Consider the following 13,269-nt stretch of genomic DNA (forward strand, 5'->3'; position numbering starts at 1 on the left):
GAAAAGGCGGCATGACTGACTTTGAATTTAAGTCTAGTGGAAAAGGAGTGGAAAATCATCAATTGAGACCATTAACATGAAGGGATTTTGGCTGTAAATTAAAATGAACTAGGTAGAAGAGGAATTATTTTTTATCACCCTGGAAATAGAGTTGTGTTTAGACAAAAGAGGAAAAAAATTCTTGGAAGAACCAACTGTATATTTTATGTTTAATTTTGTTTTCGAGGGCCTAGTAAAAACTAAGGATCTGGAATTTCCATGAGAGGTCGGTGTTAGAGTGTTCCAGAGGTTATATGGTTCACTGTATTGGGGAGAAGCACATGGGTCTGGTGTTTACAGATGATGGCGAAGACGGGTGTCAGCAGAACAGGAAGAGAAACAAGGAAGGCACATCTGGTCAGCAAAGGCAAAAAATGGTCAATCATTAACATTTTTTAGTATCTTCTGGGCAAAAAAAAGATTGTATTCAATTAAAAAATAAGATCAATAATTATTTTAAAATGGAGTTAAAGTTAAGACTTGAGACAAGGGAAAGTTGCTTGGTGTCTACTTGTAGCTATTTATTACATTGCACACAAAATGCAAATATGTTATAGGTAAAGCCCAATTAAATAAAATCTACTAGTATTGCATTAGACATTTTAAAACAGGAGACAGATTCTTCAGTTCACAAATGGCTACCCAAAATATGATTCCCTTTATATAAATACCTGTTACTTATAGATATCATATAGCAAAGTCCATCTCCACATTACCATATATTAAACTTTAAAATGCTATGGTTTATTGTACAAGGTGTCAAAAATATGCAGGCACAATGGTAACCCATAGCAAGAACTATGTCATCAGAAAACTGAAGCTAAGAAAGAATAACAGTGTTCATATTTATAAAACAAGAATGAAAAATGACCGAGGTCATCATAAATTCAGATTCAGAGAGAGGTAGTTTACACCCAGGTAAAGCATTTTGCCAAATTTTTATTCACTCAAAAGCAGTAGCCAACATTTTAAATGAGCTGAAATTTACTTTCATTGGGAAGACTAAATACTTAAAGTTTCAAAATATGATACGAGATTTTCCTTTTAAGGGCACTAGGCTGAAGTTAAGATATGGAAGTTCAGTTGGTACTACTTGGCTGAGTGCACAGACATTACTCAACTTCTCTGGGTGCAGTCTCTCATCTAGAAAATACATTAATCGATCTGTGTGATGCCTTGGGTCTCTTCTAGTGTCTTGATAATTCTGATTCTAATCATCTGTTGAAACATTATCGATTATAAATCATTTAGAAAACTGACACATCAAGCCTACCCTTGAAACCCAAGAGGAACGAAATAGTTGATGAAGTTGGCTCTTCCTTGCCGCTTCTGTGTATTACTGAACATGCAATGTTTTGTTTTCTTCTTGTACCCCTGTCCCTACCACCTCTCAGCCCTCCCATTATCTAGCAGAGAAGTAATCAATAGTCCTGTAAAACTCTCTCATTTTAGGGATTAAATTGCTGTCAATCTAAGAGCTTTGAAAGAGTTAGCTCTTGACATTTAGAATTTTAATATAGTATTTGATTCTACTATTTATTCAAAAACAACTGCCACAGACCATCACATATAATAATATAAAATTTCTCTGAAATACATTTCTGAATTCGCCACATTAAACTGTGAGCATAGGAGAGGTGAGTAAGCTGAATAGAATGAAACTAGCTAATCACTCAGGACTTACAGCTTGGGCGGGTTTTGTTCTCTATTGCCTCAACCTAAGCAACAATTCTCAGGAATTTATTAAATATAAATAAATACACAAACAAATAAATAATCATTTCCTTTGAAAAAATAACTTATCACCATTATAAATATGTCTTTATGCATTTTATGTGAGATATAATACACTTTTAGTTTTTTGTAGCATTTGCATATTTATCATTCATGAGGGTGTCCAAATGGAACCATCAAAAATAACAAAGGGCTATAATATGTAAATTCTCTCAGCAATGAACTTTATAACAGAGCAGAACAATGTCAAGTCCAACTTCCTAGTTAGCAACGGCAAGAGAGACCTGATATTTTATTTTCATATTTAAAACCCTTTGGTTTAAGTTCTGTTCCCTCTTGACTAAATACCCCTTTGTACATTCCTCTTGAAAACAGGTGTTTGATGGAGAAGTGGTAGGAGACATTTGAGAAAGGTTAGGAGATGTCCAAACAAAAAGGGTAAAGAATGGGAATCTTAAGTGAAGGAAACTTGAGTCTCTTACACAGCTTGGTCTAAAACTCATCCTACATTTCAGGAAAATGGCATGAGACATAATTCTAGGGACAGTTGCGGATTATTTTAAATAGCAATCTCAGGCAAGCAACATTTCCTACAGTAATGTTAGCAGTAAAATACAAATAAACAGGCAACATAAAACAGAGATTGTTTCCAGATGGTGTATACCCACAACATAATTGCACCTACATTGATAGAATATAAAAATAACAACACTTACTGAGCCAGACATTGTTTTAAGTACTTTATGTTTACTGACTCACTTTAATTTTTAGGAAACTACACTACAGAGAAGTTAACTTATAGTTAGAAGAGACAGAAGGATCTGTTGTGTTCTCCCAGATCAACTCTTGACATTTCTCTTCTATGGCCTGCATTCCTTTAGGTTGACTTCTATGGATTTTATCTACCGAGACCTCTGCGATCTGCTTCTCTATATTCTGATTATATCTGGCCAGTGGGAGGCAACAGAAGGAGATGGGAAGGCATGAAGAGAGGCTACTGTGTGATATTTGAGATTAGCTGCAATCTTCCATCTGAAGTCCCAACTTTGCTGGAAGGCTTCTGTCCTGCTGCTCTTACTGGATTCCAGATTCGTGTAAAAGCTCCCTCTATTTTGTCAGGTTTACAGGCGCTAATGTTTTCCAATTGTGGGCAGGCCCTGAGTGATGCCCCATCCTGTTGCTTCCCGACACACTGCCCACCATTAAATAGTCACCATCAACCTCTCTTCAGTTATTGCTATGGGTGTGCCACCTATTTTCTTGCCTAATAGGATAACAAAGAAATAAGATAAATCCTTTGTGATCTATGAACTATTGACTAAAAATGCAAAAAAATTAAAAAATAGCATTGCTGTTTCTTCTTATTTTCCCAAACATCTGGGTATCCAAGAAAAAATGGGGTGCTCTACTTCTAGGAACAAAGAATAGTTCTGGAAGAAAAGGCCTCCACAAGTCCCTGAATTTTGAAGGTAAATGTTCAAAAGATAGTAATCCTGGAAATATGTGTGGCAGCAGGCCCCTAAATTTGGGTGCCTAACCTCTGGTTTTCCTGTCAATTCAGTCTTTCTTAGTAGTTTACGTGTAGATATTCTCTAGTTTAATGCATCCAGACCCATTTACACTACAAATAAGGGAAAAAAACCCAAAGTAAATGTAGCCTGTAGTTGGGGAGATTTTCATTGTTAAAGACATTAAAAATACTGAAAACTCATTTTACTTTTGAAAATATTAAATAAGAGAGATATCACTTAAAAGTCAATGTATCCAGTTGGGAGTAAAGCTCTCTTTGGATGGTTCTTAAAATGTGAAAGCCATTTGCTAAATTACTGGCATCCTACAAAATCAAAGCTACTATTTATCAATTTAGTTCCCAGTAAGTTTTTGACGGCACAATTCTATTTTCCTGAGCTGTGTATTTTAACTAACAAAATAAAATCAATCTTTTGTGAAATGTACTTGGTATTCATTGCTTATTTGATAAGAGTCATTGGCCATTTTATACATTTTTTTAAACTAATAAGAATACACCTCAGTTTACTTTGCTAGTTTTTCAGGAGGCTAAGAATACTCATCCAGAAGTTTCCTGTGCAGTCTAGAAAGCTGTAAGAAGCTGCCTATACAGACACCGAATATATTTCACCACTACACTTGCAAATAACTATCATTTGCAAAAATAAGTTTTTATTTGGGTGTTATTTCTGGCAAAGCTTTAAGGCTATATTTTCAAAGAGCAAAACTCTAGGCCTTTAAAATTCTACTGGCATCCACCAACCCAAGCTGGACTCTCCTCTAGGTTTCCACAGAGCCTGAGAGAGAGATGACTTCATCTTAATCATTTTCTTGCCCACAGTCATGTAAGATAACTGGGATTTTTTTTTTTCTTGCAGCATTATAAAATCTCTTGAAATGTGTGGAGAGAAAAACAAAAGAAAACAGAAACTGCAGGGAGTTGGCAGATTTGATTTTACGACTAGCACTGATTATCAGCTTCAGCCTGTTGGACTCTCCACACAGCCGTATATGCTTCAAACTTAATATTTTATTTTGTAACTAGAACACTTAACATCATATTATCGTCTCTAATTGGATACTTTAGTTCAGATGATCTGTTATGAAGAAATTAAATTTGAAATTCTGTTAGTGTATATATACATTTATATAAATAATTATTTTTAAATGTTTATTGTATTTTATTTTTTTAACACCTTTATTTTAGTATAATTGCTTTACGATGTTGTGTTAGTTTCTGCTGCATAACAGTGAATCAGCTATATGTATACAGTGTGCTTTAAGTGTAGCTGCCATGTCCTAGTTAATGCAGCACCTTCACTGTTTTTTTATACCATTAACCTTTCTATTAAAATACAGTAGGGACTAAAAACTATAAAAAATAAACACCTTATGTTCACAATTTCAACCAATACAGTCTATCTAGCTTCAAGAAACATACCTATAACATCTTAGAAAGAAGGCTTATGAAAACAAACACTAGGATATTTAAATGTTGGCTTGGCCAAAAAATTCGTTCGGGTTTTTCTGTAACATCTTACGGAAAAACCCGAACGAACTTTTTGCCTGCCCAATACATTTGAAACATTCTAATCGAATTGATTCTATGAAATTTTGAAGAGCAACGATTTCTGAATTTAAATCTTTAAACAAAACCCTAACATTTTCGCTACTACGAGTTATTACCTACTAAACTTATATTTGCGATAAAACTAAAAACTCCAAGGATGTAAGAATTAAGTCACCAAAATACACAAATATTTTAGAACTATTAAACTTTTAAGGAAATGATAATTTTGAAAAGTAACATAGGTATAATATCAGATAAACTGAAGATTAAATTTATTAACATTTAAATCTATATAGTATAGAGAGCAAAGTAATTATTTTTGAGTTTTCCCCATACAAACCCCTTCCAAAAATGTGTACTTATTAATACAGATTTCACCTGATTTTTCTTATTCGTATGCACATGGAAGTGATCAAAAAGCATATCATAAAATAATTTCAGAGCCCTATGAAAATCAATATTCCAAATTTGTACCAAAAAGTACACAAAGTACCAAATTTGGTACCAAAAAAGTACCAAATCTGCCGGCAGTAACACGTTAAATTCAGAAATATTATATTGCTGTGGAAAATGTGACATTATAAATAAAGGTTTCATGGATAAGGGGACTTTAATTGTATATTTCAAATTCCAAATATAAAGGAATATTAATAATTGACCCAATCAATTCCAAATGAAGGTATATTTTTACCAAGTAATTCTCAGTTAATTTAGTAAGAAGTATTTCAAAAGGTTTTAAAAAGAAATATTACTCTGAAGTATGAAAAAACATCTGAAATTTATACAAATGGATTAATAGATATATTATTTATTACTTTGTATCATAAAATACTACCTAACACAATTCCTTAAAGGGAAAATAAATTCCTTACGTTTCTGTAATGTAAGTAGAAAATCATTAGAGAAAAGGGGATCCAAGTTAAGTTACTTCTGCCTCTACATAGGTAATGCAAATTGAAGCCTGGGATGTAAAATGACCTTTACTATTTTAAGTTTTACTTCATGAGAGTAATAAAATATTCTACAAGGTTTTCTCCAATTGATTTTTGAACCTCACTGATGACTATGATTTAGAAGTAGTGTGGAGAATGAGAGAGTGTTGTAACTCATTTTTCTTTATTGTGTTACTCCATCTCGACTTGGGGGTTTCAGTTTGATACAGCTATTCCAATAAATAATCATAAAGGTATCATAACAAAAATAGGCAAAATGTTAGTGTTTGATTTTCTTTATAAACTTTACAAAAAGCTTATTATTGATAACTAAACCATATTAATGACTAAAACACATGAGAGAAATAAGTTGTGAGTGTTTTATCTTTTTTTTTTTAATGAAACCATTGAAATCAGTCACCAATACAATAATCCAGGAAATGTAATTTACCTGGCCACTCAATAATTAATCCTTCTTATTTTATGATTACAATCAAGTGGGAAAGAATTCTACTCCTGATAGTCTTACTTCACATGCTAATATATTTTCCTCACAAATTTTTTTATTATTATAAAAAACAACATGGCAAAAATACAAAAGAAATGAGAGATAAATCATCCACAACTCTTAAGTCAACAAATACTAGTTAAGGAATTCCTGTGTGTATTTTATTTGCTAATATCTTTTCACCCTTATCATTTATCACTCGTAAATGTTTGTAATAATTGTAGCAATTCTTGGGAAAAAAATCTCACTCTTAAATTTTAAAAATAAATTACTGAAGTGAACACAGTCTAAAACTAAAATATATTATAACACAGCCTAAAACTAAAATATATTATTGTATTATATTGTTTATTTTCATTTGAAATGAAAATCTAAAAGACATCACATTTTTTGTGTGTTTCTGGCTGCCACTTTTAATACAGTAACTAACGAAATTTCCCAGCACATATATATTTTAATATAGTAAATGAATAAAACTGGCACCATTACTAGGCTAAATACATGTAATAGGTTTATATGTGGGGATTTTTTTTTAACATAAATCAGCTATTAATTCACACATAGGTTATTTCTTAAAAAAAAAAAGTTAATTCTTCTACTAAATATAGAATTAGTCTCTCAAGTTTCTCTGATTCTAAGGGGATGGGTTGTCCCTACTGTTATTTTATTTTGTTTAAAATTAATTTCTTAAGACTGTTTAGGTCTTATAATAAAAATTATATTATAAATTCCAACGCTGTGATGAAGGGTCTATGTTTTCAAACACAGACAAACAAAGTAATGTTTAAAATACGTTTTTCAGTTTATTAGTGGCGATCAGCTTACTGTGTGCCAACATAATGGTTTCCATTGATAATTACTGTAAAAAAGATTAAAATTTTAAATACTTGGTAAAGGCTTTTTAACCCAAATGAATGTTTTAGCAGTGTCATGTATTACATTTGATGCTTTTCCTTTTCAAATCAACTATAAAGATATTTACGGAGAAATGGAAACTATTTCAGTATTTATTTGCATTCTTCCTTCCATCCATTGCTGACTTTCCACAATAAAGCGCCTTGATTCTAAACGAGTTGCTGCTCTTGACTTTTGAGCGTAATCATTTGAGAACACTCATGTAGGTCAATGGTACTTAGCAGTTTTTTTTATCTCAGGTCATCGTTTAAAAATGTTCACACCTAAAATTAATCTACCACTCCAAGAAAAAGACTGAAAATGGTACTTTTTAAATTCCATAGATTCGAGGCCCTTAATTTCTTCAGTACTGTCCTATAATCATCTATATCCAAAAGACTGTATTTTAAATTCTAAAGCAAATGCTAAAAAGTCATCATCCAGCAACACAGGGATGAATAATAAAGTAACTTTTTTTCTTTCAGAAAACATGACGATAGAAATATCAAGAAAAAAGTGTAATATAATTCTAGAGTTAGGGTAGGTACGACACTACTCGGTATTTTAATTTCTAGCATATTAACATAATACTTGTGTATCATTCTGCAGAGCCAGGCATACAGACAGACATAATTTGACAACAAGTATTTTATGATCTTGTAGCTATAATAAAATGTTTACAATTTTACAAGAATCTGATTCAAAACCTTGTAAAATCACTACCCCCGAATCACTCCCTTCCTTTTTGATATAATTTTGATTTTTTATAAAATTAATTAATTTGAATATAAAATACTTACATATTTATACTGTATATTACCTGCATAAAAACTAAAGTTAGATTGATTAATCTATTTTGGTGATATTAACTGAAAGTAGGCAGTATTATACTTATTACTACATTGCTTGGTGAACAATCAAAAGTAACTGAAGCTAAGTAATTCACACTATTTATAGACATTTTTTTCAGAATCACCTGCTTTCTATAGATTGTTTTAAGTACAGTTGTAAAGTTTTGATTTTTAAGAGTTGCTTTGAAGGCATGGCAGATGTTGGTTTTGCTAATAGTGCTGGAAAGCACAAGCAGGTTCAAAGTTGCAAATATGCTTAACACATATAAAAAAATAGTGTGATTTTCTATTAAACTTCGTTGTTTTCAATTGTCAGTAAACTATAGTGGAAGCCTAAAGTCCATAAATATTTGCTTCTAGACCCTCAAACTTCTTGAGTTTGTATATGCGTGTGTCCATGTGTGTTTGGGAAGGGGAACACATGTAAATGCACACTGGAAAATGTTACATATTATAGTTTTAGCATCAGTACCATGGATAAATATTGGGGTTGTTTTCCAGGGCTTAAAATTCCATTAGAATTTCACACAGTCATACACACATACACATATTCATACAATCTGGGTATGAGATGCAAGGATACAGAATTTTGGTTCCGACTTTGCCCTGGGTTTATGTATTACATTTACTCTCAACTAGAAATACACAGAAATTATAAACTGCCTAACAAAATATAAATGGTCTCTATAATGCATGATGTGAGTTTTGTCTAATACAATTTTAAAATTTCAAGAGTGCAGAAGTTACTTTAATATAGTTTTTTGGAAATACCGAAACATTAAACTATGCTATAAGTAATGAGAGATATATGTGTTAACAATATACCAATATTACACTGACTTTGTACTTTGCTTTAGTTTCTGCTAGCTCAAGATGCCCTTATAATAATATGAAATGAAATAACTGTGAACATAAATTATAGAAGACCAAATACAATATCATTCCAGGAAAAAGCTACCTTGAATTTAAATCTAGCTAAAGACCTAACAAATATTAATTAACTAAAATATTGAATTTGGCTAATTAAATTTTATTTTCAAAGAGTATACAGATATTTAACCAGAAACTATTGTTATATTTCTTTTTAGATAGCCAAGAGTTCTTTCAAAATATCCCATCAAAGAAAATGTTCATTCTAACTCCCCAGTGATTCTACCCTTGGTGATGGCTAATTGTATTTCCCGCTCAAGATGTAATCTATTAATACTTTATGTAGCTGATGAAAACTTTTGTTTGTCTTTCCAGGCCTTTAATTGCCAGCTTCAACATGAAAAAATAAACGTATTTTGCTATATGGTTATTTCCCACCAAAGGAGGGTAGCACTGTTAATATAACCAATATTCTTAAGAAAGTTGTTATTAAAATAATTGAAGGGAACCAGTTCTTAGATCCCATTTTCCTTATTTCTCCTCAACCAAAATAACATATGCCTATATGAAAATTCAATTTGCCCTATGAAACTTAGGTGCATTGGTTCAGTTGAGGCAGCATATGAAACAATCCATCACATAGGTTTCTCACTGCAGAAAGTAAAATGAACAGTAAGAGCTTCTGGTAAATGCTAAAGTGCCGCTAACCAAACTGACCTTGGATCCTCTTATCCCAGAAAAGTTATATTGATATCAAATGCTAACTCTATAAAATGATCTCATTCTAAAATTGACTTTTTTTTTTCTAATGAAGATGGAAACCTTGCTATGATTAACCTTTTAACTCTCTGTCTGAAGGGTGTTTCACTTATGGTTAGTAAAAACCATTAAAATGAGTGATACTGCTGGCAACTTTCTTGGATATTAACTAATTTGTGATGGGGCATTAGAAGTTCACCCGACCTTGGAATGTAAAAGTCAGATTTTAAGTCTGTGATAGAAGAATCCATCCCATACTAACGCTTAAGAATAACTGATACCATTGCTGCAAAAGAACATGAAATATGCGGCTCATTCATTGTCATTCATGTGGGATCTTACCTAAAGCATTATAAAGGATAGACATTTTTCAGTCTTTCAAACCAATATCTGGAATTATCTTCCAGGACTGTTAAACCAATTCCGCAAAGAAAGAAAATATGTAAATATTATATTAAACAAACGACAGCTTACGAAAAGACGGAACGCAGGCTGCACTATAGCTACAGAAGAAAACTCACAACCTCCTTAATTATAAAGCATCTTTTAACAATTTCATAAGGATACGGATAGGTCAGGGCTTTGATGAGTTGCCTGCAAAACTTCAGTTTCTCTGGACTGCTAAAATTTAGTTGGCAGCCTCTGCCTTCAGGCATCCGCATTCAGTAAGGTTCCCCTTTTTGCGTGGCGGCTCAAGTTATCCCCACGTAGGTCTGTGCCTCCTGCGCACACCCTCCAGTACCAGCGCTACCCGGGTTGCTGTTTGTTTCCCAGTACTTGTTTCCGATAATACTCACCTGGAGGAGAATTTTACTTTCCACTTTAAAAACTTAGATTGTCTTTTTTGTTAGCATCACATAAATACAACTACTATTAAGAATCGTCTTTCTTCAAGGGTCTGAGCATGTATTTAGTTAAAATTCTCTTACATTCCTTAAAATCCTCTGAATTCCTAGACTGTCTTCTTCCCCAAGAAAGGGAAATTTTTACCATTTGGAATAGGGTGCTATTTAAAGAACTCTGAAATCAGAATTAAAAAAAAAAAAACACAACGAAAACTTTTTTCTCATATGCTCTGCCAAGTTCCATTGCAAGTTCCAACTATTGTGCAATAATTTGGAAATCCAGTTAACGATGGGAAAAATCTAGCCACTCAGTCGGGAACTTGCAATGGAAAAGTCAAGGAACGGCACCCGCACGCACGGCCAGCGGACGCTGCATCCCAGGGTGCAATCCTCTCCCCATCGCTCAGATGGAAGGTCACGCTTCGCAATCGATTTCACATACTTGTCACTTGTCCTTTTTTCTCAACGCTCTGGTAAACTAGTTTGAATCTTGGAGAGCTTAACGCAGTTGGCTGAGTGTTGCGCTCGGAGAAACACGTGCCCCCAAAATAAAAGGACCAAAGCAGCCTCGCCGAATTTGGCGGCGAGGAGCCAGGGAGGAAAGACCTGTACCATGACGCCCGCCGCCTCACTCTAGGGCGAGAATCTTCCCAGTCATCTCTCCGCCCCCTTTCGCCGAGGGTGCCCGGCGCGCCCTTACCTGAGCTATCGCTTTTCCTCTTGCCGCCACTTCTCTTCTCCGCCTCCGCGGGTGACAGCGCCTGGCGGCCGTAGTCCCCTGGCGGGCACGCGGCCCCGGTCGGGGTGCTGGAGCCCAAGCTGGAAGAGTTGGAACACAGGACCGGCGGGCTATTTCCCAGCTCCGGGGGCCCTCCCGAGTCCGGCTGGAGGCAGAGGCTGTGCCGAGCCGCGCTTGGCGGGGAGGACATCTGCGGGAGGTGCCAGTTGGTTTGCAGAGCCTGGTGCTGCTGCTGCTGGTGGTGGTGGTGGTGATGGTGGTGGTGGTGGTGGTGCCCCCTGTGATGCTGGCTGGCAAACATGCCCTCCTCGTTGGGGTATCCCGCGATTATGCAAGACGAGGAAGAAGTGGAGAGCTCGGGATAGGACATATGGTCAGATCTTCCATGGAGGGCGAGAGAGGACTGGGAGAACGGGTGCAAGCCTTGCGCGGTGGCGTGAGGGCTGCGCAGGCAGCCAAAGAGCGGGTGTTCCATAGCATGCAAGTCTCGGGTTCCAGACAGAAGACTTCACGACGGTTCCAAACGCCGCCACCCTCTGTTACTTTTCCCTGGAAACCGTGTGACTTTTCCCCCTCCCAAAGCAATAGCCGCCCGCGTTTCAGCAGAGCTCGGATAATCCCGGTCCTGAGCCCTAGCGGCCAGTCTCCTTTACATATAAACACTCGGACCTGGAGGAGCTTCCCTCCGAGCTACTCAGATGTTAAGAGTAGGAGAGGTTGAAGCCAAAAGAAGGTGGTCCCAGAGAACTGCTTTCAAGGGGAAACGGCTCTGAGAGGTTATAAATAGAGTGTAACGTGAGCTGGGGGCTGGCTTAGGAGCCCAGTGCTGACCACATGCGAACTCCCTCCAAAACTCCGGCTCAGTCCGCGCCATGCGCTCGCAGTTCCACTTCCTATCGCCGGCTGGACGCACGCAGCGCGTCCACGCCCGCCCGCCCCTGCCAGCAGCCGGGACTGCAAGCGGCGCGCCTGGCGCCTAAACCCGAGCCCCGGCGGGCAGCGGCTCCCTTTCCCACTCCGTCGGCCAGGCCGCGCCGCAGCGCCCCCCAGCCCCAACCCCGCACCCAGTGTCCGACCTGCTCACTGCTCTCATGAAAGGTGTCTTGTCAGTGCCCCTTGGGTACTGTCACCTGCAGGAAAGCTTGGGCTGCGCCTAACTGTGGAGGAGCACGAAAGGAGCACTAGGATTAAGGGAAAAGACCAGAGCTAGTCTGGCGCGCGCTCAGATAAGTTTCTCAAACTTCACATCAATTCGTGCCCTGGGCGCAGGGGCACTCCTAGCTTTTTACAGCCGGTGTCTGTGGGTGGGTTGTTAATGGGCTGGGACGTCAGATCCGAGGATGCTGGGAAGTGACCCACGAGCAAAGAAAGGGCCATTTTCGGTGCTGCAAGGAACGAGACCTGGTGGGGTGGTAGAAAGCATGGGGCGGTGACAGTTGCAGATGTCCTGACTCTGGCATCCTCACCTGCGGTGCCAGGTGGGGTCTTTTCCTCTGCTTTCCGCAAATGTCCTCCCTCCCGATTTCCTAGTCCCACTCCATTTCCTAGCCACTTGTCCACCAAGAAGAACTTTTCCTGGATCAGGAGTATTCCGAAGCGATTACGTCCCGGTCACAAGTGAAGTGTATATTGCACGCACATTTCCAGTCTTTTCCCTCAGGAGCCAGCCCACGTCCCCTTGTTTTCCTCCAGAAACCCATCTCTCTTCCGCTCAAAGATAAATCAGCTAATCGCACCCCTCCCCACCTCCCGCCATGGTTCCATTTACTGAAAAAATATTGCACTTCGGTATCCCTTAAAGTTCGGGTCTCCCTGGTTACAATCTTGCATCATAGAAAATGAATTAGAAAACTTTCCACCAGTAAATTAATGCGAGCGGCGGCTGGGCTTTGATACCGTCACATGCTTGAGGGACGACACCGTCTGCTGGGGGCCAAGTCGTTTACACAAGGTAAGCACGCCGCCCGCTCATAATGAGCTGCAGGAACAGTCGCATCATTCCTGGGACGTGTCGCATCA

At 37.2% G+C, this 13,269-nt stretch overlaps 1 protein-coding gene across 1 annotated transcript in view; it reads right to left on the reverse strand.

Moving 5' to 3' along the window:
* Window positions 1-11,974, reverse strand: part of MEOX2 (mesenchyme homeobox 2) — a 65,178-nt gene extending 53,204 nt beyond the window's left edge. Inside the window, exon 1 of the mRNA XM_082662327.1 lies at window positions 11,212-11,974. Within this exon, the coding sequence (XP_082518453.1) occupies window positions 11,212-11,725 (514 nt within the window). The 5' untranslated portion in view covers window positions 11,726-11,974. The remainder of the gene's footprint in view (window positions 1-11,211) is intronic.
* Window positions 11,975-13,269: the final 1,295 nt, after the last annotated feature.

This window comes from Grampus griseus (genome assembly GCF_964374135.1).
Source record: "Grampus griseus genome assembly, chromosome: 9".
Lineage (NCBI taxonomy): Eukaryota > Metazoa > Chordata > Mammalia > Artiodactyla > Delphinidae > Grampus > Grampus griseus.